Raw genomic sequence first — 26914 nt, 5'->3', positions numbered from 1 at the left:
TTCGGTTTTAGAATGACCTGGAATGCAGTGGTGTCTAGGTTAGGAATGAAGTACATAGAACTGTGTAAGGAGGTTTTTTTAAATCAGAGACTGCCTATGGCATGACTGATTCCCACAAATCATACAAAAATGGCAAAAAAAAGTGATGGATAATAAAAAGGAGACTTTACAAAATACATACCTATGTTCAAGAGGGATTAACGGTAACCTGTTAAGGCACTTTAAAATATTACCAGATCCAAGCATTTTGGTTTGTTTTCTTCAATATGGATATAGATAGGGTCTGGATCCTGCTCCCATTGAAGTGGTTTGAGTTTTGCCATTTACTTCAAAAGGAGCAGGAGCAGGCCCTTAATTCCTAATCCCATTACTGAAATAAGATCCAAGGGTGTTAAATTACTCTCGGAGACTGTACAGGAGCAAGGAAAACTGAAATTATGCTAAACTTGCCTTAAAATACAGGGTTATATTAAATTAGATTTTAAAAGGTTAGTCTAAAATACTGGGAATTTTACAGATTGTGGAATTCTGATGGCTATCTAGGCACAAGGCAGGAAAGTGTAGTCATTTGGTGCAATAATTTCTATACTGTATCATAAAATAAAACTTTTCATTACTGTACTTATTATACTCAAATTATTTAAAAAGAGTTACTATTTTGCTCATACTTACCCGGATCATGTGACCCAACACTGTCTCAGAGGAATTTCCTGCAGAAGCCAAACTTCTAAAACCAAGCTAGGAGTTGACTAATAGGCTAGCTGTAAATTTCAACTTAATTTCTGTGGCAGTGATGCTCTTGGACTGTTAACACTAGAGAATTACCTAGATCATAAATAAAAGTAAGGAAAATGGCTATTGGACACTCCTTTTCATGTAAGAGATGCATTCCTGAAGCAGCCTCTGTCATTTTCTAATCTCTTTTTAGACACAAAAGTAGCTTGTTGTATCCCTAACCAAAAAAGGAGACATACAGTTGTCACTTTAGAAGAAGCAGTCATTTCCTTGAACAATTACAGGTGTAAAACTGTGTAAAATCTGTATTAAACTAACTAGTGCCCACCAAATGCTTTCTAAAGATTGTCTTCTACTCTTCTAATGGATAGAACAGTGAGGGGATCCTGTACATGCCTTGATAGAAATTTCAGTAAAAGAAACTCCTCCAAAAAATAATTCCAGCATGGTCATGGGTTGGAAATCTAGCATGAAGTCGAATATAATTACTTTTTTGATGGCTCTCAAAAGAATCAGAAATTAAAATGCCCCATTTTCTAAGCAATTACAACCAGGAACAGATCAGAAATAACCACAGAGAGAGCAACAAATATTTTATAGTACTTTAACTCTTATTTTAGTTTCTCTCTCATGTCTTTTCCCTTCTATTATTTTTATTTGAGTATTTTTCCTATAATTTCGTGAAAACACTGTGTGCCACAGGCTTCAGAAAGACTGGTACATTTTGAGGTTTACTTCTGCTAAGAAAAAGACAAAAAATTATTTATGGGCAGCAGTGACTTTTTTATTTTACAGGAACTGAGTACATGGCTACAATAGAGAAATTTATTAAGGGAAATTGCTGAGCACTTGCAACTCCAGATCTAGTCAATGGGAACGGCAGGTGTTTAGCACCTCTCAGAATTTGGCCTTATAAGAGCATGAAAAAAGACACCTGAGTATCAGAGAAGGGAGCGAGACACTTGAAGGTTAATCCATCCCGGGAGCTGAGCCAAATCGATATGTTAACATTTCCAATCTCTAAGCTTTTCTTAATAAAGTAATTAAACAAAATTTACAAAAAAGGTCAAACTGAGAATACTGGCTAGGAACTGACAATCTGAAAATACAGGGGTCAAATTCATCCTTGGTGCAATGCCAGCAAGTGTAATTAAAGTCTACAGAGCTACACCAGGGAGGAATTCAATGTGTTTAACAATTTGTAAGATACAGCTGTGCAGAGACAGTCTGTATTTCAGGGAGAGATCTCTGCTGAACTTAGAACCAGCTACTCAGATTTTCCAAGGAAATGTGTAACCGAGTGAGATGAAGAACTGTTCCACAGCACAATAGATAACCTTTGCTGCAATATATTCTCACTCAGCCTAAGCTGCTGCCTGTCATCTTAAGCGTCCCATACAGAGTAAAATCAAACAACTGACATGTAACATTATAAAGTTACTTTTGAAAATACATAGGTAAGACACTGAGGATTTTTTTTTTCTTTTGTGCAGGCTACCATCTAGGCATCTGGAAATATCTACAAATAACCTTCCAGGGGGCTTCAGCAAATGGTTCTCTGAAAAAAAAAATATTTAGACTAACCCTACTTTTACCACTCACATCTAGAGAGCTGTATGTATATATATAAAGTTACTACCCACACAGACCTGGATTGGGAACCCCTTATTCCTATTGGGAAACAATTACCTACCCAAGTGCTCCCACTGATTTAAATGCAGTAAGTAACTGCTAGCTGAGAAAGGAGTCCACAGCCTGGCCCACGGGAATGGTAGGAAAAGAGTTCATCAAACACTCACCCAGAACTCAAAAGAACTCTGAGCCCTGTGCTCCTGCAGAAGTGAGAAGCTAAACCTCCAGAGCATGCTCCCCAGCCCTGACCCGTGGAAGCCTTTCGGGGTGGGGAACGGAGGGTTCCAACTTCACAGAGTCAGATGGGGTAGGAAACCCAGCTGGGCTCCTACAGATTCTCTCCTTGACACACCCCTGAGGAAAGCAGACCAAGTTTATACAGGCGAAGGCTGAGTTAATCTGTTTTGGTGCCTTCAGGGTTATCAACTATGCTGAGGACCCAGGGCTGTATTATCTTGTGCTGTTTTCCCCTTCACAATGTAGAACCTCTCTTTCCAGAGGGGAATTTGTGGTTGAGGGATCCCCTGGAAAAAATGGATCCCTATGCTTTCAGAGGCAGGCTGCAGCCCGTAGGGCTCAGCAGCACAGGAGCCAGTACTGCTCAGCAGCTCTGCAGTGGCTTGGGACGTTCACGAGGAAGCCCTGTGTGATCTCCCATCTTCTGCGTAGATATTGGGAGAATATGTTGGTTAAATGGGGGGAAATCCATAGGTGATAGCTATTCCATGCCCAGCGTAAGAATGTGCAGGACATTCTACATGTTAAATTCATGCATAGATTATTTTCACATAGGGGAAAATGAGACCCTGGAATAAAAGCAGTTATTCTTTTCCAATTATAAACTGCATGCTACTTCTTTTAATACTAGCCAAGAAGAAAAACAAGTATTTGTATGTATGGCTAAATACTTAATAGCTCAACTAATGCAAGTAGCATCATCTAAAGTAGAAATTCACATAAGGGGGAAAAGATACAGCTTCTTTCAGTTTCTTCTAGTTAAGCTCACTCTCCCAAAGTTCATGAACTCAGTTATCTAGCATTAGCCACTTGTAAAAATATTAGCTTCTGGTTTTCCTGTTTCTTCTGCAGGAGGATTATTTTCAGGGGACTCTGTCTTACTTTTGATTCTAAAGCTTTTTAAATAACTATTAGAAAACCCGTAATTTATTCCAAAACAAAACACTTTGTTTCATAAACCAATTAGGTACAAAGTGACAATGCTGTTGCCTGTTGCATTATTCACAAAACACAGGCATTAAAAAGCGAGACTATGAGAACTGTAAGCTCCCAAGGACAGGGACTAGGGTTTCTTATGTGTTAGTAAAGAGACTAGCGTAATGGAGCTCCCTCCTGATTGCTTAATAATATGTCATACATCTTAAACTGTCCACAAAATACACAAAAAAAGTGGAATCTTTCCAGCATGCTTAAATACTGACAAAACCAATTTTGTGGAGCACTTCTTTGTTTGGAATCTGCTACCTGCTACATGAAAGACCAAATTTAAATCTATGAATCACCATGACAGCTGTGCTATTCTGGGACAATGCAGATCACAAAGACCAGGATGAAACACGTGAAAGCTGGGACATAACATTCTCTGTCAAGGAGACCCAGCTGTGGAACTATCTTCCAGAGGAGATCAGAGAAATCCAAAGTCTGATCATCTTTATGAAATACTGCAAAGCCTTCTTCTCTGAGAAAGTCTTTCCACCATAAGTGGCTATCACAATTCAAAACCCGCTTTTATTCCCAAACCTCTCAATTCTTTTCCTCTCCCCTCTCTGCACAAAAATGTAACCCTAAAAGGGAGAAATGCCAGACTCTATGACAGGGGTCGGCAACGTTTGGCACGCGGCTTGCCAGGGTAAGCACCCTGGCGGGCCGGGCCAGTTTTATTTACCGGCTGGCGCGGCAGGTTCGGCCGATTGCGGCCCCCACTGGCCGCGGTTCGCCGTTCTGGGCCAATGGGGGCGGCGGGAAGCCGCGGCCAGCACATCCCTCGCTTGCGCCACTTCCCACGTTGCCGACCCCTGCTCTATGAAGTCCACTAGAAACATGGCTACTGCTATTGATGTTACATAGAAGGTGCTCAGATACTCCGACATGGGTGGCAATAAAACTGTGAGAAAGAGAGAGAATCTACCCCAAAACAAACCAACAAGAGAGCCTCTAACAACCAGAACAGTGTCTGGTATTTTAAATAAGTTTTCCTAAATTCTGCCCATAACTATGCCAACACACTCTCACTGAAGTCAATGGAGTTGCATGAGAATAACAGAGTAGCATTTGGCTCTGTCATTAAATGACCTTTACAACATCAACACACTTCAGTCATAGGAGGGGGTCAGGCAGATTGTCCAGTAGTACATTTCCATGTGTCTCTACTGTTAAGATTTGACCACAGAGTGAGAAAAACTGTTGTTTCTGCCCAGCACTCACTTTTTTCACTTTTGTCATTTTTAAGATTATAGGTTAAATGAATTTGGAGTGCGAAATGAATGTGTGACTCCTCCCAGATTTGCAGAGGGATTGGCTGGGGAGAGGGTAAGAGGAAAAAAGGAGCCTCTCTTAAGCTTTCTACCCCAAGGGTATGTCTGCAGCTGGGAGTGCGCTTCTCAGCATGAGTAGACAGACACAGGCTAGCTCTACTGGAGCCAGTGTGCTAAAAATAGCAACGTAGCTGGGGAACACTGGCTCCACTGGATTCATTGAAGCTGAGGCAACAATCATCTCCCTTCTACAAGTACTAATAATTAAAACAGGCTAAAACAAAGTCAGAGAACAATAGTTCTGCTATGAACTAATCATGACCACTGCTTTAAATAGCTCTTGCAACATTTTTTAAAAGCAATATCATTTATGTTGATAGAAGTTTCTCTTTTGTAGACAATTAGTATGGGAGGAAGAATAGCTTATTTTATACATTAATGGAACCTTTCAATGTTACACTCAGTGGTTACATTAATGTTCTCAGCTTAAAATTTAAACCTAATGTCATTCAAAGTTCTTTTAAATAAAACCATGATGACATTGTCTTAGAAGAAACGTATGATACATGGAGGCAAAATATGTTTCATTCTCGCTGTTTACACTTCTCACAGCAATAAAAGTCCTTTTTATCATCATGATTCAGACTAATAGCCCTAAAATATTTTAATTTCACTAATAAAATATTGTTTGAAATATCAGATTAAAAAGTTTATTTCATTGTCTGTGAGGATGTTCACACTTTCCATTTAAATGATAAGTTCTATATGGAAAATCTGCTCATTAGTAAAGAAATGAATTCTAAGTAATAACCACAAACGTAACCAAGAGCCACTGGAAAACATTTGGAAATAAATGCTTCACAAAGGCACCAAACTCTTGATGAAAGGTGGGAAAGACACACAGATTTTACACATCCAATAGCTAGAAAGGAAGTACCACACACCTGCATCAACTGTTTGCGGAACCTGTTGAGGCCGGTGGTGAAAGAGGGACAGTCACAGTAGCAAGGGAGGGAGACACTCACCAAGGGACAATAGGTAGCTTCTCCTGGGAGTCTCTGGCACCCACTGGCCAGCTGCGGGAGAGGGTGCTCATTGACTAGCGTTTCCCATTTCCCAGGATTAAACCCGGCGTGGGAGCCACCTGGAGCCTCCTTTGGCTTTGTTCCAGCACTGGCTTTTTGTAGGTTACTTTACTAGTTTTCTTTGCATCCTTTAACTTTGCTCAGACTTTGTTTTTTCATTTATTTATTTTACTGAGCAGCAGATTTAGGGATTGATTTCTGTGACACTGCTCATACACTTAAGAGTTAAGCATGTGCATAAGTGCTTTGATGAATCAAGGGAAGAATGCTTAACACCTTTAGCAGGATCAAGCCCTCAAAACTCCATGGTCAGTCATTCTTTGGCCTCTATACTAAGACTGCCAAGAGAGGTACCTATTAATCCCAGTTGTAATAATGGTAGGTTTTGTAACACAAATCCATGGGGAACTAGACTGAGACCACTTTACTCATTTCACACAGGCCATGGAACCCATTTTGGGTCATTGTCAGCCTTTTCTGGATTTGAACTGGTTACTTGGGCTCTAAGTCCAATTACCAGTTCTCTCTCTCTCAAAGATCTGTAAATAGTGCCTATCACTGGTGTATATACGTGTTGTTGATCTAAAGCCCATTCAGTCCTCCACTGAACATAGTTTTGATGGAAGGTTTTCCAAGTCTCGTGAACAGTGTACTTTATTTTAGATACTCTGTACAAGAATTCTTGTACAGTTCAGCATTATAAAGAAACCATAACTACACATATATTCATACCATTGTGATTTTTAAACCGACTTCTTTGAAAACAAGCCAAAATCAATGTAATGTTAATATTCTGTACAAACAGTTTGGGTTGAAAATTAAAAATGGGAAGAGGAATCAAGGCTTTGATCTTGCCAAAACACTTAAAGTTTGGATGCACTCAGATAAAAGGTTCTGGTTTTATTCTCTGCCTAGTAATAATATATAAAAAATTGTTCATACCAAGGTGTGCTGGTCCTTTCAGTGTAAGTCTCACACTGCGGCTCCCATGAGGTATAGCAATCACAATTTCTTCCCCTAGGAAAATTAAGAAACTGTTTTAGAAATGATCTTGCACCAGGGAATTATCACATCACGTAACTAGACTGAAAACTGTCAAATGTGTCTCAGAAAATATTTAACAGGTTCCACAATTTTTCTATTAAAATAATATGTTATTTTATTAAGTATAATACACCAAGTCTCTTTGCTAAGCTATGCAGCTATTAAGACCTACATATGGACGTGTAAATCTTTCCTGCTATTGGTAAATTATTTTCTATTAACAAAAACAACTAAAATGTCAGTAGTACATTAGGTGCATATTTATACTTTGTTGTCCTAGTTTTATTTCCTAATCACTGGACAGACTTAGCAAATCCCTTAAGTAGTGTTTCCCCTTGCAACCCCCCAGTACCCCCAGCTGTTCAGTTTCATTTTGCCCACACCTCATTTCCTAGAACAGGTCACAACTTTAATAAGTGGCAGGATTTACAGGAAATAAATCGTCTACATAACACTAACCCTTAACCAATTACAGACCAGTTAAGAGCAAATTATAACAAAGTCTGCTTGTAACTTACAATATAAGATTATTCCTTCCAGGAACAGTCCCAAGTTAAAACTATAAACCAAACCAGCATCAAACAGGACAATCCAACAACAACAACAAAAAGCTTTCGCTTGCTTGAAATACCCCTTAACAATAATCATACTTAACTTATATATAACTATTTTTATCTGTAGATCTCGGAGTGCTTTACAAAGGTGGGTGGGTATTACTGCCTCCATTTTATAGATGGGCAACCTGAGACTTAGCCAAGGTCCAATGGCAAATCAATGGAGAAGCCAACAGACCCTGGGGTCTAATGATTCTGGATACAGGGCCTCTCCACTCCATCATGTGCCACACCCTCGGAAGGGGGAAGTTAGCATGCAAAAGGGATCAGCATTGTCCTGAGTTCTAAATCCCCATAGGTTCTGGAGGGGAGAGGGTTGATGCCACAGAGACCTGACAGCCCCTTGACCTTGCCCCTTCCCACATCCATTATGTTCCAACCCAAACATCATAAAGCTGCAAACCCAATTCTGCACATATCAACCACATTGGCCAATATCTACACAGAGACACTCTCTGCAGGCATATCCCATACAGCTTAATCTGTATTTTAAATTACCTAACAATAACACCCAGGTGCTATTAGGTTGCCTCGAAGTAGGTTACTACATCCGAAGTCCATGAAGAAATGTAGAGAGAGAGATGGAAGATAAGATTAATCCTACTTTCATTTAATTCAATAGGAAGTTTGCCATTTGATTCAATGTAAACATCATCAGCCCCTAGGAAAGTTAAAAATAATGTAGCTGAGGCTAAAGGAATGGTGAAAATCTGATAAGGCTTGCTAGCCCGGTGCCTTGAGAGACCAAAAAAACAAAAACAAAACAATATAACTTTTCTTTTTCTCACTGGCAGTGCAAAAGAAGAACAAATCCTACAAAGTAATCAGAAAACCATGAACATAATGTAGGATAAACACATTTTACATTTCTCCTAGCAAACTGCCCTGGTATTGCCAAGTACCCATAGGAACAATAAAGTCTCATATTCAATCACTTGATTCTGTAGATAAGTCTATCCTTATGCTATGTGTTTGTTGTGGTGGATTTCACTGTAGTGGGTTCAAGAAAGTAACCATAACCTATTAACTGAAGTTTAGCGATACATTGCTTCAGAAATACTCATACAATATTTTGAGAATATTTGGGTTATAATTTTTAACTAAAATAGTTGAAGAATTCTTTCTTTCCATGTGAAACAAGGCCTTTTTACAGTAGATGGTAAATTATCAGCTTCTGGTTTACCTCTCCTTAGCATAAGTATAAAATACTGCCAAATGTTCAGGATACTTCAAACAAACACTGCAATTATTTTCTTCTGAAATAATCACCTTCTTACATTACAGTTTTTATATTTCCAATCTCTAGGAAAGTTATTTAAATATAACCATTTATTTTGGACATAATGAAATGTGATCCTTGTTAATTTCATATATAAGTATTCCATCAGCATGCAAAATACTACAGTCAGAACCATAATACAGCTAAGGAGACCTGGAAAACACATTAACTACTCAGCCACTTAATATCTCTTTGCTTCTTGGTTTTTCATCAGCTGAATTGCAATCAATAGCCAAAAGGTAATGAATGACTATTCCTTTAAGTACAATGAAATAACTGCTGAATTCGGGACTAATCATTACGATGATACAAATAATAAACAAATAATAATAAGTGCCCTCCAGCATTAGAGACAAGACAGGTTTCCAGGGACCTGTCTGACCCCACTTAATCAATGACTCTACCTCTCCTTGTAAGCCAAACAGACCCTGGCCAGGGCACACAGCCTCTAAGAAGGGTTTGATCCTGGAGAGCACTGAGCACCCTGAGCCATTGGTTTCAGTGAGACTTTGGGCCCAATCTGTGAAGTGCCTCAAAGTGGCAAATTTGTAGGGTTGTGTGGTAGGGGTGACTGTAACTCTGGTCTGTAACAGGCTCAAAAGAGGGCCTGGGGACCCTAGAAAGGAGGATACCTGGTTAGTCAGAGACCTAGCAAATCACAGCCTGAGGGAACCAGGAAGGGGTAGGTGAGAGGTGCTTGCAACCCAAAGGGGAGAGAAGCAGCAAGGAAGAGCTGCCAGGAGTTACTTGGCAGGGGGCTGAGTTTGGAAGCAGAGCTGTTACTGAGTTGCTGGTGAGGAGCTTGGAGGAAGCTGTTGGTAAAAACTGACCAAAGCTGGGGACCGCTGCTGAGCAGGAGGCTTGGGCAGTGGCACCAAGGCAAAGGGGAAGATCGAGCTTGGTCAGAAGAAGCCAAGTCTGGAAGCAAGAGGGTTGTTGCCACCCTATGACTTCTGCCGTTCTTCCCCCACTTCACTAGTCTAGTTCAATCTTAGTAGTCCTGAAAGCTCCCATTTCACATTCCTTCAGCAGAACCTCTGACATATTCTACACTCGCTGCAATGTTCCCTGGTAGGCCCAAAGTTCTGGTGGGGGTGCGAAGTTTGCTATCATGCTATTTGGTAAGGCTGGCACCACAACAGGATTTTCCTTGCCTCCAGGGAGACAAAGTGGGCATGTACAACAATGTGTCTGGACCAGCCCGGCCACTAATGTTGCTCAGAACAATATTTCCAGCTGCCAAAGAAAAACTCAGGAGTTTGAAAATGGGACACTCCCAGAGGCAATGATGAGCTGAGACAGCATTCAGAAACTCAGGCAAATGGTCATTCTTACCAGTAACAGAGGCAAATTTCAGGATGAGCAACAAGGACAATCAGTGTTTCTGTGGCAAATGAAGGGAAAGAACATGATGCTGATCATCCGCTGCTTCTCTACTGGGCCTGAGCTACACATGGATATCACTGGGCCAAGCGTAATGCTTGTATGCACAAACAGGGCTGCTTTTCCTGGTGGTTGGGAGCCTTCCTACACCAGTGGTTGCCCTGTATCCAGCCAACAAATGAATTAGTCAGAGAAAGCCCTCAGGAAATGGGCAGTTTATAATTGGCTTCCCAATTCATATTATGATCATGGACAATAATGCTGGCAAGGCATTGCAGTGTGGGCTTTTGGATTGTAAGCTCTCTGGGGACAGGACCATCTTGTGTGTTCTGGGTTTATACAGCACGACATAACTAGGGCTCTTAGGCACTACAGTAACATTAATAACGGAGGGGATGAGGGGAAATGGAAAGAGTTATCCTAGCTAGCTCCACATCAACTGAGCATTCCCCATGCCATGGGAACCCTTAGCTACCCCTGCCTTTAGGGGAGCTTTATATCAGTGCAAAGGGGGCTTAGCATGAGCCAGCCTCTCGCTCCCAATCTAACAATTTAAAAGGTCTCTGGTTCTCCCTGGAAAGTACATGCTCCACATGCTTACTGGAACACGAGCCCTTGTATTTCCAAAGTGGTGTACAGTGGTTTTTAAATGGCACAGTTCCCATTAAATCAATGGGACTCATACTGTTAAAAGCATACAAACGCCTATAAAAATTTAAGAGGAAGTGGCTACCCCAGGGTCTGTACTTAGAGATTCCAAAACCATTTTTATACTATTTCTATATCTTTGAAGGTTAATTGCTAGCTTTTATCTATAGCTGAAAATCAAATGAGCCAAAAATCATAACACTACCATGCACGAAAGCTGGAAGGAAATGCCTGGCATTAGGTCACCACTGTTCCCATTAAAAACCAAGGCACACATGACTAGCATCTTGTATCTCCCGCCTGAGGCTGCTTATTTTAAAATCATCATTACCCTGCATTTTGCTGTGTTGGAGTAATATTCCACCTTCTGTCGTAGCTCAAGGACTGGTCACTATGCTCTGTCAAATATCTCAAACACACACAACATTCAGATGCACGTAATAAATATGGCACTCACTTTCCAGCGTATTGGATCATTTCAATTTTAGATGACAATTGTGGGAGTTTGGACATTGGCTTTCAGAGAGAGCCCCAGCGACAGTAAGATCACACCCAGATTCCTGGGACTGAAAATGGGGGAGCCACATTCTTGAGCCCCCTCTGAAACTGTTATGCAAATACAAGTGAGACTAAAATACATCCTTATCTTCATCAGCTTCCCAATATATGTGATGGAACAATGTAGTCTCTCTCCTGTCTAATTATAAAGCAGACTTACAAAAGGCTCCTAGAATATTCATGCTTTCCTGGAATGCTTTCCAAAGGGAGTTGCATGAAACACTCTTATTACAAACCTTAAGACTGGAGCACAGAAAGGGTGGCATGACACAATGCAGTAAAGCTGCTCGATTTAAGTTGGTCCAGCCCAGTATAGTTAAAAGTTAAGTACATTGTGAGTGGAAAAGTGAACTCACTAAAGGCTTGTCTACAGGGGAAGCTAGTGTTGTAAATTTAAAGCACAACAGCTATTTGGCACTAACTCCCTATGTGGACACTTGTATTCCACACTAAAAAAGCCTTTGTGCCATTGAGCCTAGTCCACTTTAAAGTGTATTAAGCTAAACTGCAAAAAGGCTCTCTCAGTGCAGAATAAGAGAGCGTCCACACAGGGAGTTCATGAGTAGCTATTGGACTTTAAAATCACAACCTAGCTTTTTCACACTAACGTTCTGTGCAGACAAGCCTTAATATTGAAACATTCATGGCAAGTTTTATAAAATAAAAAGGATAATGGATCATTAGGGAGATAAAAAACAGCTGGGACTGCTGCCACTCAACACGATGAAATATCAGTTGCTGACACTTATTCTAAGCTAATATCCGATCTCCAAGCAGAATCCCCAGAGATGTCCTAGAGTAGGGGATGGGGTGAAATTAGATAAATCACAGGATAGCACCAACATTTAGGAATGCGGTTATATTTGCATAGCCTGCCGCAGAAAGCTAAAGATATTGTAGCTTTAGGGTACTTGTTAGAATACAGACTTTGAGTCAAACACATAGGACTGGTTTAAGGCAAAAATCCAGATGATTCTCAGGCTACTTTTGGACAGTGACTAGACTGTTGAATAGTTGCTGAAATTATTAAAAATATTTTTCCTATAAAGGACACCCTAACTCCATAACTCCTATGAGCTCATGAATGGAAGCTCTAATGTCACTGGCAATAACTCCACATCAAGTAAGCCATGAATCATGAGCAAGACTGGAACTGGCTGTCAATTGTGTACTGGAGAATACTGACCACTTCTGCAATCTCTCCTCTTTCACATATGTATAATCTTTTACATTTATATAGCATTTTGCAATAATTAGGTAACTATTAATCCCATTTTTCACTAATGGAGAAACTGAGGCAGAGAGAGGTTAAGATACTTGCTGCAAGTCACTGGAAGAGATGGGAACAAACCCCAGGTGTCTTGACTCCCAGTTCCTGCATCCAAGTCTGAGAGAAATAAATATCAAAGGTTTATTTCTTCTATCTTTGTCTTATCAGAACCTGATAAATTTAACAACTGAAAGCATTGCAAGTGTTTGTTTTACTAAACCCTACCTTCATTGTTTAGGGTGCATCTTATTTAAATAGCTCGACAATATGAATATTAAGTATCTTATTGCTATGCACATCCAAACTGTGTATTGCCTATGAATGCCAGTACTTCACCACATCTGTGGTACTATGAAGGTGCGATCTCTGGAGTTAAATGATTTGAACAGCACAGACTGCAAGTATGCTTTCCCCCTCTAGTAGCTCTCTGGATATCTTGAGCTTTTTGTATACTTATAGGTTTTTATAGATCACATTATCCTCCTATGCCAGTGTTTCCCAAACTTGGGACGCCGCTTGTGTAGGGAAAGCCCCTGGCAGGCTGGGCCAGTTTGTTTACCTGCCCCATCCGCAGGTTCGGCCGATCGCGGCTCCCACTGGCCGTGGTTTGCTGCTCCAGGCAAAAATGGGAGCTGCTGGAAGCAGCGCAGGCTGAGGGACATACTGGCCGCCACTTCCAGCAGCTCCCATTGGCCTGGAGCAGCGAACCGTGGCCAGTGGGAGCCGCGATCGGCCGAACCTGCAGATGCGGCAGGTAAACAAACCAGCCCGGCCCGCCAGGGGCTTTCCCTACACAAGCGGCGTCCCAAGTTTGGGAAACACTGTCCTATGCTATAAAAACACCTGCAATTACTCCCTGTAACTACAGTATGAAGGCAAAGATAACCCACTTCACAGTATCACTGCCAGTTATGTCAACCAACAAGCAATTTATAGCCAGGCTCTAGCCAGTGACCAGTGCGCACATCACTAGCCCACGTTACTGTGCACTTATTACTGTTATTGTCATCATTTCACTTTCATGTTGCATCTTGTCTTAAATTAGATAGAAAGCTCACTGGGGCAGGGGCCACAACATCCTATGTTTGTACAGAGCCTAACACATTAAGGGTGCATGCGCCTGACTGAGGCCTTTGTGTGCTACTATAATAATAATAATAATTAACAGAAGAAGATAGTCTAACGGAAATATTACATCGCTGTGCAATCATGGCCACCACCACTTGGGACCTTGGTATGGCATGTTGGGGTACCATTATCTTAACCAAAATCAAAACCAAAGATGAGTAAAAAAATGGTCCCTTTGTGGCAGGGTTTAATCCAGTTGCCCTAACCTAAATTAATAGTTGTGTAAGAGCTTCCTATCAGCTCCCATTGCAATAAAATACACTAGCCCCCAGTACTTTCCTAACAACTTTCTCTTGATACAAGCTGTTGCTGGGCGCTATCCAACTTGTTATCAGTCCTGGCTCTCACCCCTGTATTCTAAGTGATGCCCTAGCTTGGATCACACTTTACTTTGCAGGGGCAGTGAGGCCATTACATTAGCAGAGCAAGTTACATGATGCCTTCTACACTGTTCTGATTGTGTCTGATTACCACTCGAGTACATGACATGTCTTTACAGAGGCAAGCTGGACAAATATAGAAGTGTTTGCTTCCCCTCATTGACTTACTTTCTAGACCATATCCTGTTCAGCTTACTTTCATGAGTAGTGCCACTGACTTATGTGGGACTACTCACAAGAACCAGCCATGATTTGGCCCTTTATTTTCAGTTCAAGCAATGTATCAGATATTCAGCATAAGCAGACAACTTTTGGTGTAGCTCTTAATTCAAAGACAGGTTATTATTCAGTATTCTTTTTTATTGCTATTTCTAAATGTTTGATAATCACCCATCGGTGCAGTATTATAAATGATACAAGAATAAAGACCACTGATCTGAATGAAAATGAATTATATTATTATGATATAGCCTTCACATTGAGATTATTAATTATTATTATTAAAAGCTGATCTACAAACAGAATATACAGCATAAATCAACTCAAATAACATAAAACAGTGGGTCTCTATAGCATTCTTGCTTTCTGGTATTCTGTGGCAAGTAACTAGCTTGGCATGTGAGCTCAGGCTCTGAGCCTGCAATGAACTCTGCATAGGTAGATCCTTGCACCCATGGTGAATTTAATTGACACAGGGGTCTGCTTGCACTGACCTCATTGCCTAAGACAGGGGTCGGCAACCTTTGGCACGTGGCTCGTCAGGGTAAGCACCCTGGAGGGCCGGGCCAGTTTGTTTACCTGCCGCCTCCGCAGGTTCAGCTGATCGCAGCTCCCACTGGCTGCAGTTCGCCGTCCCAGGCCAATGGGGGTGGTGGGAAGCGGCGGCCAGTACGTCCCTCGGCCTGCGCCGCTTCCCACCGCTCCCATTGGCCTGGAGCGGTGAACTGTGGCCAGTGGGAGCTGCGATCAGCCGAACCTGCGGAGGCGGCAGGTAAACAAACTGGCCCAGCCCGCCAGGGTGCTTAGCCACGTGCCAAAGGTTGCCGACCCCTGGCCTAACACTACAAATGAAATTACTTATTATATACTAAGCTTCTGTACTATACAACACAGAGACACATTTTAAAAACAGGACATACACTGTTGAGTTTGAGATCAAGTTTTGTTTTAGATCTATCAGAAGTATCATCAGCCTCTTTTATAGGGAATTTTAGCTTAGGAGTAAGAATTTTTTCCAGTTAAAATTTGGAACAGAACGACTCAGGCTGTCACTTAAATCAACAAAACTCTTTCACTGATTTTTATGAATAAAGACATACAATTAGCAGCCTGTCAGGCAAATGGATCTCAGGGAAATGAAATGTACAATACACAATGGGACAACCAATGTCCATAAACCAGAGTTTTCCTACACAAGCCAAGACAGATCAGGAAAGCAAGCAAGTCTCGTAAGTCCAAGAGTAATTCCAAACCAACCAACCAAACGAACTCCCATGAAGAGAAAGTAGTAGACTGTTCTTCCTTCACAGAACTATCGGTGTTTAGAAAAGACTGCATGGATTTCACTCTGTAGAGTTACTGGTTCATTCTCCATTTGGGGAGGGGATAAAGAAGAGAAGAAAACAGCTCATGCATTATACATAATGAACAAGCCTTACATTCTAAAATGTGTTACACACACACACACACACACACACACACACACTCTCTTCTTCAGTCAACCACTTACAGAAACACAAAGTTCCTCTGCATAACAGACTACGTAATGAGAGTTGATCAAATAGTACTGAATATTTTTTGTGAGCTACTAAGTGAAATACATAATGAATTCTGGGGCACAATGTTTCCAAGCCAATTATTTGTTTTGTATGAGTCAAAAACTCAAAAGTTAGGAAATGCCAGAATTAATGTTTTCTTAATTTGGCCCCCTTGAGATTATGCATTATGATATTGTGTTTAATTACATTATCACATACTATTTCCCCCCCAGGTTCCCTTCTTCATTCAGTGCACACAATGGACAGTGGCTCACTTACTTTTGTTTACTCCTCATTGTTCCATGTCTTATTTGCTGTACACTAATCAAACCTGCTCTGCAGGAACTCCCTAGGAGGAAATTGATACTTCTGGCATTTCGTAACTTTTGAGTGCTTGAATTTGCAACCTAATTATGCTCCTATAACACAGTTTTTGTATGTTTAATTTCCTAGGTTTTTAAAAAAGGAAACTGAAAAAAATTCCACACCCATGAAAAACGCCAATGAAACCCCCCCGTGAAAAACATGTCACGGACCATGAAATCTGGTCTCCCCCCATGAAATCTGGTTGTCTTTTGTGTGCTTTTACCCTATACTATACAGATTTCATGGGGGGAGACCAGTGTTTCTCAAATTGGGGGTCCTGACCCAAAAGGGAGTTGCAGGGGGGGTAACAAGGTTCTTTTAGGGGGGTTGTGGTATTGCCACCTTACTTCTACACTGCTTTCAGAGCTGGGCAGTCGGAGAGTGGCAGCTGTTGGCCAGGCGTCCAGCTCCTAAGGCAGCTCCTAGCCAGCAGCAGCACAGAAATAAGCGTGGCAATACCATGCCACTATCACTTCTGCGCTGCTGCCTTCAGAGCTGGGTGGCCAGAGAGAGGCGGCTGCTGGCTGAGGGCCCAGCTCCGCAGACAGCAATGCAGAAGTAAGGGTGGCAATACCATACCATGCCATCCTTACTTCTGTGCGTGTGCTGACGGCAGCTCTGCCTTCAGAGCTGGGCTCACGGCCAGCAGCTGCCACTCTCCAGCTGCCCAGCTCAGAAGGCAGCGCCACTGCCAGCAGCAGCAGCACAGAAGTAAGGGTAGCAGTACCACAATCCTCCCTACAATAACCTTGTGCCCCCCCAACTCCTTTTTGGGTCAGGACCCCTACAATTACAACACCATGAAATTTCAGATTTAAATAGCTGAAATCATGACATTTACAAATTTTAAAATCCTATGACTGTGAAATTGACCAAAATGGACCGTGAATTTGACAGGGCACTAATTAGGTGGCATCATATTGATACCCATGTGGGTCATCAGAGGGGTGGAATCTTTAGATCTATTGCACAGCCTTCAGCCTTTAAAGGAGTAACTAATTGCAGGACTGTAATAGGCCACCATGCTCCATGTGGAACAGAATAAGATACTTTGCCAGAGGGTTTCACAGATATCTGCTGACAGAAGAGGAATGGTGAGACTTAGGAATCTTACATTCCAAGCTCTGGAGGGAAGTGTGCTCTAGTGGGCATGGCATCTTCTGGCCATTTCCTCTAAGCCTAACTCCTTCTGCCTTGTCCTCTTCCCTGACCCAGTCCTGTCTCTTCCTCACACCTGTCTCTTTGTCCCAAGTCCTCTTGATGATCCAGTCCCAGTCTCCACTCCTCTAGCGTCTCATCCCAGTACTAGTCTCTTTACCCAGCTAGTTCTATTCTTCCCCTCCAGGCTCACTGTCTGATTCCTAGTTTCTCCCCCTTGCCACACCCAGCCCAAGTCTCCTTGTCCAGCCATTCCCAGTTTTTTCCTCCCAACTCTTTGTCCAATCGGTCTCTCCCCTCCCCACCAGTGGCTCACAGTCCTGGTCTCTATCCCCAGACTCCTTATCCAATCTCAGTCTGCCCACCAAACCCTCTGTGCCTCCTTTTCCCAGTCTCTTTGCCCAGCCACCCACAGGTCTCCCCAGCTCCTTGTCTGATCTGTCTCTCCCCCTACACTCCTGGCCCTGTTCTTCCTATTAGTTCATAGTCCCAGTCTCCTTGTCCACCCAGCCCCAATCTCCCCCTCTCTCCCTGGCTCTACATCAAATCTCATTGTTCTCCCCACAACAAGCCAACTGGGTCCCAGTCCCCCCATATTTCCCTCATAGGCTCCCAGACTTTCCTCTTCCTCCAGCACCCAGGACGAGTTTCTCTCTTCCTTCTCCCGTCCCAGTTTTACAAGACTCCTTGTCCCACTCTACTCCTTTCCCTCCCTCCAGTCTGGCTTTTGTCCCCGGGGCGGGAGGGGAGGAGGGGTCATTAAGAGTACAACAGAGACAGACTTTCTGCTCTCAATTCCAGTGCCCAGGCCCACCCTGTCCTGGAGCGCCTGGAAGCAGCAATTACAGGAAAAATCCTTCTGATCCACTGCAGCCTTGGGCTGGAGCATGCTAAGGCGCTCTGTGGGGCTGGTCCATGCACAGAGGGGTCAGCACTAGGAGCTGTGATGCGTGGACCATGCTGCTAAAAATCAAAGAATTCTCTACTGGGCATGTGCAAACTGCAATTTTTCAATGGCTTGTAAACAGGGCTGTCCCTAGCTATTCTGGGGCCATATGCAGCCCCCTGGTGGGGTGGGGGGGGGCAGGCCTCTGTGGGGGGGGGGGCAAGGCTGGCTGAGGGGGGCAGGAGGGAACCGCCCCCCAGCACTCACTGGCGGTGCGGCTGGGGCCGGGTTGCTGCACTTCCCGCTGCCGGTGAGTGCAGGCCCGGCCCTGCTTCAGTCCTCAGGGGAGTGGGGGCGGGGCTGGAGCGGAGCAGGGGTGGGAAGAGGCGGGGCAGGTGCTGGAGCAGCACACAGCTGCGTAGGGCACCAGGGAATTTGGTGCCCCAAATTTCCTGGTGCCCTATGCAGCTGCGTACTTTGAGTATGGGTAGGGACGGCCCTGCTTGTAAAATTGCCAAATTTGGGCACTTTTTCACAGGGATGGCAAAAGGGATCCTTGATGCAAAGGTCCCCTCTCTGACTTATGTAAAGTCCCTGCTTCAAAGCATGGAGGAACCAGAGCATTTCAAAGACATCTTGGATGGAAAATTTCAGCTCTAATGGTCAAAGTTTGGCAAAGTTATAAACGACCAAAAACAAGGTCTTGTAATGGGAAGTATCAGGCAACCTTAATATTAGGCAGTACCTACCAGTCCTACCTATATTATGATCAAATTTAAATTAGTTTTGTGATTAAATAAATTATGTTTTGGGATTAAATTGTAAAGTGACAATTAGTGACCAATGGTAAATTACACATTGACAGTAAGAAATAATAAATAATGAGAAAATTAAATTAAAATAGTTTGCATCTAAAATCTTTTGTATAAAGTGTTCAGTGAAAAAATGACAAAAATCAAAAATCTGCAGCTAGCAAAGACTTTTCATGAACTGAGTAAGGCCAGATTTCATTAACTCCACATTTCAAATTCCATTTCCTGCTAGTGTCAGATCCAACATATCTAGAGACTTATTTTTCTCTTAAATTTTAATACCAATTCTCTTTTTCAAAATGTCATTTAAATATTGTCTCTGGATAAATGTCTCCTTTTTCCATAATAAAGCCTTTGGCTCTCGTCCTCTCCCCAAATCTTTAATTTGCTTCACTGCATAATGGATTTTACATCTCATTCACAACCTTGCATGCTCTCTCTTTAATAGAGAGACATCAGCATGCCAATGTCGTGCATCTCAACACTAACACCACAACATTCCTAGATACAAACACTCTCTTGGCAAAGTTTTCTTAAGGGCTTCACTTATTATGTACGCCTTTACTGATACACTATCGCAAAAGAAACATGGCTTTATTTCCACATTTCATTCACACACAGGATGATTATATGGAACTACTTCCATATGGTATGTGAACAATCAAAGCCAAAAAAATGTTTTAAGTCTGCTAGTATCACAGCAATAAGGCCAAGGCAAGAGTGACGTCTGTGTGTGTGTTGTATTGCTTATGTGTCTGATATATTCATTTTTATAACCAAACCTACCACAATGAAATATAAAATTTAGGAGAGAGAAAACAGCCAAAGAGAAAAGCTTTTGTTTGTCTGCTGCTCTCAAATCAAATCCTTATTAAGAAACTGTCACAGCAGAACAGAGAAAACAATGAGCTATGAATCTAATCCAAAGATGTCAAAGACAATGGAGGAGTCTTTCCACTGACTTCATAAGGACTTTAGATCAGGCTCCCAATCCTTAGCCATGCTGCAAGATCACAAGAACTGAACTAGTATTTACTTGGACCATTTGCCAACTATCTTACCACTACAGTTCCAAAAACCTGGAACTCTGCTCCTATTTATAAGCTCTGTCTATTACACTGGTCTACAATTTTTGAGAAGTCGTCTGCTTCAGAGATAAAATGTGCTATTTATTATGTATTTTGATGTGCTGAATTCAAATATGACAATTAAAACAACTGATTGGCTACTGTTTCTAAGATATTTAAATTTTTACATTTTATGTCTATGTATATTGTGTAGATAGTAGAGTTTTAATCATAAATTGTAAACCTAGGTCTTTTCATGTGTTTATGGTTGCTTTACATGATAATATTTCACCTGTCCTGTTTATGTAACACTTTAAAAATCAGCAAAAGGGTTATATAAATAAAATTTATTATGAAACAAAAGGCAAAAAACTATTCTGTACATAGTTTAGTCCTATTCAGTGTCTACCCGGCGCTTCTTGGCTTGTCTCTTGTATTCATTAAATGGAGCATCTCTTGTCACTGTCCAGCAATAGTCTGCAAGCATTGATGGGCTCCATTTGCCCTGACAGCGTTTCTCCATTGTTGCAATGTCCTGGTGAAATCGCTTGCCGTGCTCGTCGCTCACTGCTCCGCAGTTCGGTGGAAAAAAATCTAGATGAGAGTGCAAAAAATGTATCTTTAGTGACATGTTGCAACCAAGGCTTTTGTATGTCTTGAGGAGGTTTTCCACCAACAACCTGTAGTTGTCTGCCTTGTTGTTTCCGAGAAAATTTACTGCCACTAACTGGAAGGCTTTCCATGCCGTCTTTTCCTTGCCACGCAGTGCATGGTCAAATGCATCATCTCGAAGAAGTTCACGAATCTGAGGACCAACAAAGACACCTTCCTTTATCTTAGCTTCACTTAACCTTGGAAATTTTCCACGGAGGTACTTGAAAGCTGCTTGTGTTTTGTCAATGGCCTTGACAAAGTTCTTCATCAGACCCAGCTTGATGTGTAAGGGTGGTAACAAAATCTTCCTTGATTCAACAAGTGGTGGATGCTGAACACTTTTCCTCCCAGGCTCCAATGACTGTTGGGGTGGCCAATCTTTCTTGATGTAGTGGGAATCTCTTGCACGACTATCCCATTCGCAGAGAAAACAGCAGTACTTTGTGTATCCAGTCTGCAGACCAAGCAAGAGAGCAACAACCTTCAAATCGCCACAAAGCTGCCACTGATGTTGGTCATAGTTTATGCACCTCAAAAGTTGTTTCATGTTGTCATAGGTTTCCTTCATATGGACTGCATGACCAACTGGAATTGATGGCAAAACATTGCCATTATGCAGTAAAACAGCTTGAAGACTCGTCTTCGATGAATCAATGAACAGTCTCCACTCATCTGGATTGTGAACGATGTTGAGGGCTGCCATCACACCAGCGATGTTGTTGCAGGCTACAAGATCACCTTCCATGAAGAAGAATGGGACAAGATCCTTTTGACGGTCACGGAACATGGAAACCCTAACATCACCTGCCAGGAGATTCCACTGCTGTAGTCTGGAGCCCAACAGCTCTGCCTTACTCTTGGGTAGTTCCAAATTCCTGACAAGGTCATTCAGTTCACCTTGTGTTATGAGGTGTGGTTCAGAGGAGGAGGATGGGAGAAAATGTGGGTCCTGTGACATTGATGGTTCAGGACCAGAAGTTTCATCCTCTTCCTCTTCCTCGTCTGACTCAAGTGAGAATGATTCTGGTGCATCAGGAACCGGCAGTCCTTCTCCGTGGGGTACTGGGCGTATAGCTGATGGAATGCTTGGATAATGCACAGTCCACTTTTTCTTCTTTGACACACCTTTCCCAACTGGAGGCACCATGCAGAAGTAACAATTGCTGGTATGATCTGTTGGCTCTCTCCAAATCATTGGCACTGCAAAAGGCATAGATTTCCTTTTCCTGTTCAACCACTGGCGAAGATTTGTTGCACAAGTGTTGCAGCATATGTGTGGGGCCCACCTCTTGTCCTGATCTCCAATTTTGCAGCCAAAATAAAGGTGATAGCCTTTCTTAACCATAGTGGTTATACTGCGCTTTTGTGATGCAAAAGTCACTTCACCACAAACATAGCAGAAGTTATCTGCACTGTTCACACAAGTACAAGGAATCTCTGCTCACTTTGGTTAAACAGAAATGTGTCCCTTTGCAAAATCAAACACTGACAAATAAGAGAGCACGACACTGTATGATTTCTAGAGCTGATATAGGGCAATTTGTTCAGCAGAGTGATGTAAGCTTTGTTATGATTGCATCATCCATGACTTCGAGGAATAACATGATGCAATTCATATCATGTATGACGCAATACCAGCTTCAGATTGCATCATTCATTGTTTTGCCTAAAAAGCAAGTACTGTCCAAACCCAGTCATAGATTTATTCATAGATCCAGTCAAAGATGTATTTTAGTCATTTCTGGTTTAAATTGAGATCCCTTCCCTTTATAACTCACTTATCCTCCGCCATTCCCAAGTCAAGGGTCGTATATACTGACCCAATAGCATATCTTGAAAACTAGAGCCAATCAACAATTTTAAGCATCATTTTCGTTCTCAGTGACCCAGAATTAGTAAAGTTTGACTACATTTATTTCAGAAGCATTTTGGCTGTAGAGCAGAGTTATATTACTAAATATAACCTGAAACTCTACTTCAATCATCACACACTGGCCACATTCCTCGGTCTGACAAATTTACTGTGTGCTACAGAGGTGGCACAAAGTGCATTTAAACCACCTGGGTTTTACCCCTAGACAATTCTCACTCTGTAGGGGAATCTCTGCTGGTTTAAATGTGGCGTAGCCACCTCCTACGCCAGCTGTCCTCCATCCCTGGCATAATGGGAGGAGATAACACAGAGGCAGGCATGTTGTGCACAAGGCTGGAATGGGAGGGGGCATGGTGGAACAGAGATACATTACACCTGATCTCACATTACAGAGCTTATGCCAGCAGCATAGACTAGGCCTCCTGCCACTCTGACTTGCACTGCGGCTAAGAGGCTGGGGGTCAGGAAGCCGCACCCTACACCTTGTGGCTGCCACTGTTCACTATGTCAGAGCTGTGTTTGGATGCAGCAGAGAATCAAAAATAGACTTTACTTAGACATGTTGGGCCACATTATATTCTCAGTTACATCCATTGCAAACCCCATGGAAGTGTATGGAGTTGGAGAGGTACAACTGAGAATAATGTTTGGCCATGCATAAAGAGGCCGTATGTCCTGATTTTTCATTTGATCTCCAGATGTCCCAAGAACTTGTTTGGGGACACCTGAAATGTCCTGTTTTGATTACATTAAAAACATTTGGTTTTGTAATCATTACAATTTTTCTTCCTGCTAAATTAAATAGAATTTGCTCTGTTTATTGGGGGCAAACAGTCTATTGAAATGAGTATGTGTAGAGTGAAGAGAACAGTCAAGTGAGCTGCTGTTTTGCGCTACATGAACATTAATCACACCTGGTCAATGTTTTATGATGAACACATTCAGAATACTAAATCACTCGATAAAAACCTCCACTCCAAGAAATATGCCTGTGTCACTACTGAGTCAGAAGGTAGCACTAGCAACACTAGCGCAGATCAAATAAATTATGTGCTTTTGTCTTCTAGAAAAGAATTTCTTGATCCTAAAAAGTATTGCAACAAACGTGTCCCTTTAAAAATTTGGTTACATTAGCTATACATAATTGTCAAATAACAAGACATATAAATTACAGTGTTGGGGAAGCTCTGGCATGAAATTTTACAGCCGAGTCTACGTCATCACAATGTAATGTAACGTGCATCACCAAGACAAACTGTAATGTATTTCAAATTACATTCACATTTAAACAAAATGTAATATACAAGCTATGACACAGAAACAGCATGAAAATATTTAGAGATACTGCAACAGGTATTACGTATGACTTTATGTACAACAGCTCTTTCCAAATCTTATTGATAGTGAATGGTTCAGAGGCTGAATTACAATGATTAACCCCAAAGTGCTACAATTGGTGCAGCCCTCCAAGATGGCAGTTACTCCACTCTTGATCATTGCTAAAATGTCTGTTCATACTTGCACTGATCTCTCTGACTTCAGAGGGGCTAGACCGTCACTCCGCCCTATGCGGCTCTGCAGGGGAGTAAGGAGCCAATAGGGTCCCATTCCACTACATGGTACAGGATTTATCCACATTGTGAGTCCAGGAACAGTTGCGGGGAGAACAGGCTCTAGGCAGCTGCTACTCACCCACTGTGAGTAAGTGGGAAGGGAGGAGGTGAGGATGGAGACAGAGAGGGAGTTGTGAGGATTGGAGAGCCAGCAAAGCCACAGCTCTGTTCACCCCAACACCTACTAGCAGAGCCGGTTGAACAGGAGAAGCAAAATATGAGCTGTGGCGAAACGGTCAGAGTGGTACCTCCGAATCGCAAATCTTTCCTGTGGCTCCGCCTGGGGCAGCACAACTACATGCTGCCCTCTACTCAATTCTAACCCAAAGGGCCCAATTCTGCCTCCCTCTCACTCTGGAAAGTACCTTAACCCATGAATAGTGTTACTGAGGTCGACAGAACTACTGATAGAGTAAGGTACTACTCACCATGAGTAAAGGTGGCAGAATCTGCCACAAAATGTACAGATTGACTCAAAACACACAATGAGCAGACACAATCTTAATGTGTCTTTAAACCTTGTATGTCCTAATTCTTTAAACCTTGTATGTCCTGCATCATGCAAGTAGTTAACTTGCCTCTGAACCACAATTGTCTTAGAAGCTTAAAAAGGGAGTAGAGTTAACTTAAAAACCAGGCTTTTTCAACCACATGCAACAATTTCCATAATACCATCCATAAGATGTTTCCATGATTTGAAAATGTTGCCAGTGTCACATATATTGCAACATGAGGATACCCTATAAAATGAGATGCATATCTTGATGGTTATTCCTGATAGAATAAATTGAATTGCTCTTTAAAAAAAAAATGGAGAAAAAAAGCATATCTCAAATTCTTTCCTAGCTGTACTCTAATGTGTGGTATCCCTCATGGAATTTCAATGGACTAATCTAGCACAGACTTTATAATAAGTAGCTTTGGATAACTGCAAACAAGTATATAGTGAAAAGGTCAGACTCTGCAATAGGTTGTGTTAATATATAAGCAGAAAACATAGTCAAGGATAAATCAACATAGGATCAATTTGCAACTTACTTTTTTCTGATGAAACATGTGCCTTAGCTTGTCCCCTCACAAGCCTGCATGTTGAACCATCTCCTGCACAGATTCCACAGTTGTCTTCCTTGGCATTACTCCCAAGTTGTCGATCACAGCCTACTGCCTGCCAACATCAACACCACAGTCAGAAGGAGGGCAAAGCTATAGTAGACATGCTCGGGTTTCTGGAATTTTATTTATGTTATCCTTTTGATTTTATGAGCTGGCCTCATTCTTTCAAAGCATACCTTGCTTTTCAAATTTAAGCTACATAGGGTCTTAAAAGCAATTTCTATGATTTTAATGATGAGTTACAACAATTCAATACATTAAGATATCCAAGCATAGAAATACAGGAGTCACTTTCCCACTATTTTTCCAAATGTATAAAGCTGTGTGTTATTCGCTACAACATACAAGGGTCAACTGTTACTTTGTTATTTAGAATTTGTCTTTCATCACCTGCTAAATTCAGTCTGAGTGAAGAAAAGCATGTAAACAACCAAAGCTAAATATTAAAGCAGCACATTGGTTTTAGACCCATAGTTAAGAAACGCTTGGCAGTTTTCATGATCTAATATCTTTGTTTTTCAAAATTTAACTGATATGGGCCCTGATCACCAAATAAGTTTTTTTTCCAGTTAGTTAGTTCACATCAGCTATTTTGGATTTAGAAAACCCTAAAGGTTTCAATTCTGTTTTATTTGAGTTTATTTTGTGTGCCCCTGTCTCCAAACTAAACTTCTTAATGCTGATGCAAATTCTACCTACGGAAAAAGTATCTTCAGAAAAGCGAAGTGTTAAGCAGGCTCTTTGAAAAAATGTTAAATGAAAACCCTCCAAACTATAAAGCACACAGATGTTATATCTGTCCATTTTTATTTGAATCAGTTTCTTCATAAGAAATATGGGGCTCAGGAGGAAAAACCGTTTAAGAGCAGTACACAGAATTTATTAAAAATGTCTATTTGTTGAAAGGGAGATCAATATTTTGTCCCACATATTTTTAACCTGAGATTTTGTACCACGATATGTGCAGGTGGCGTCAAATATTAAGTAACATGTTAAGTACTATCTTGCAGCCCTAAGACTGCCTTGTATGACAAGCTGCTCTAAGCAAGTATCCCCCAAAGGTGCAGCTAATCCATTATGGAGAGAAATTCTTTACAAACCCAGAAGTGACAATCAGTGAAAGATGCCGTGGAAACTCACAACTTACAGCCGAGTTAAAACTGTGAAATTGGCCCATACGTTCCCTTTGCCATATAAAAATGCATGGAAGGGGCAAGGTTAGCTGCCAAGAAATGACACATGCTTTCCTTGGAGAATTAAGGATGGAGTCAGCACACAAAAGGCAGAGTCCTACAATTTCTGTGTAAGCCAGAGATCCATGGACATAGAAGGCCCAAATCATGCAGACAGGTGCTGGAACTAGGGGT

At 41.8% G+C, this 26914-nt stretch overlaps 1 protein-coding gene across 3 annotated transcripts in view; it reads right to left on the bottom strand.

The window, feature by feature from the left end:
* The window catches only part of ADAMTSL3 (ADAMTS like 3), a 274210-nt gene that overhangs the window by 96079 nt on the left and 151217 nt on the right, over positions 1–26914 (bottom strand). For all 3 annotated transcript variants that reach the window (XM_024202466.1, XM_024202467.1, XM_024202468.1), the window contains 2 exons: positions 25473–25599; positions 6887–6961 (listed from right to left, as the gene is read on the bottom strand). In XM_024202466.1, coding sequence (XP_024058234.1) covers positions 6887–6961; positions 25473–25599 — 202 coding nt within the window. The remainder of the gene's footprint in view (positions 1–6886; positions 6962–25472; positions 25600–26914) is intronic.

The sequence above is a fragment of the Terrapene carolina genome, unplaced genomic scaffold (genome assembly GCF_002925995.2).
Source record: "Terrapene carolina triunguis isolate 2854851 unplaced genomic scaffold, T_m_triunguis-2.0 Scaffold67, whole genome shotgun sequence".
NCBI lineage: Eukaryota > Metazoa > Chordata > Testudines > Emydidae > Terrapene > Terrapene triunguis.
This window is presented reverse-complemented; position numbering and strand designations above follow the sequence as displayed.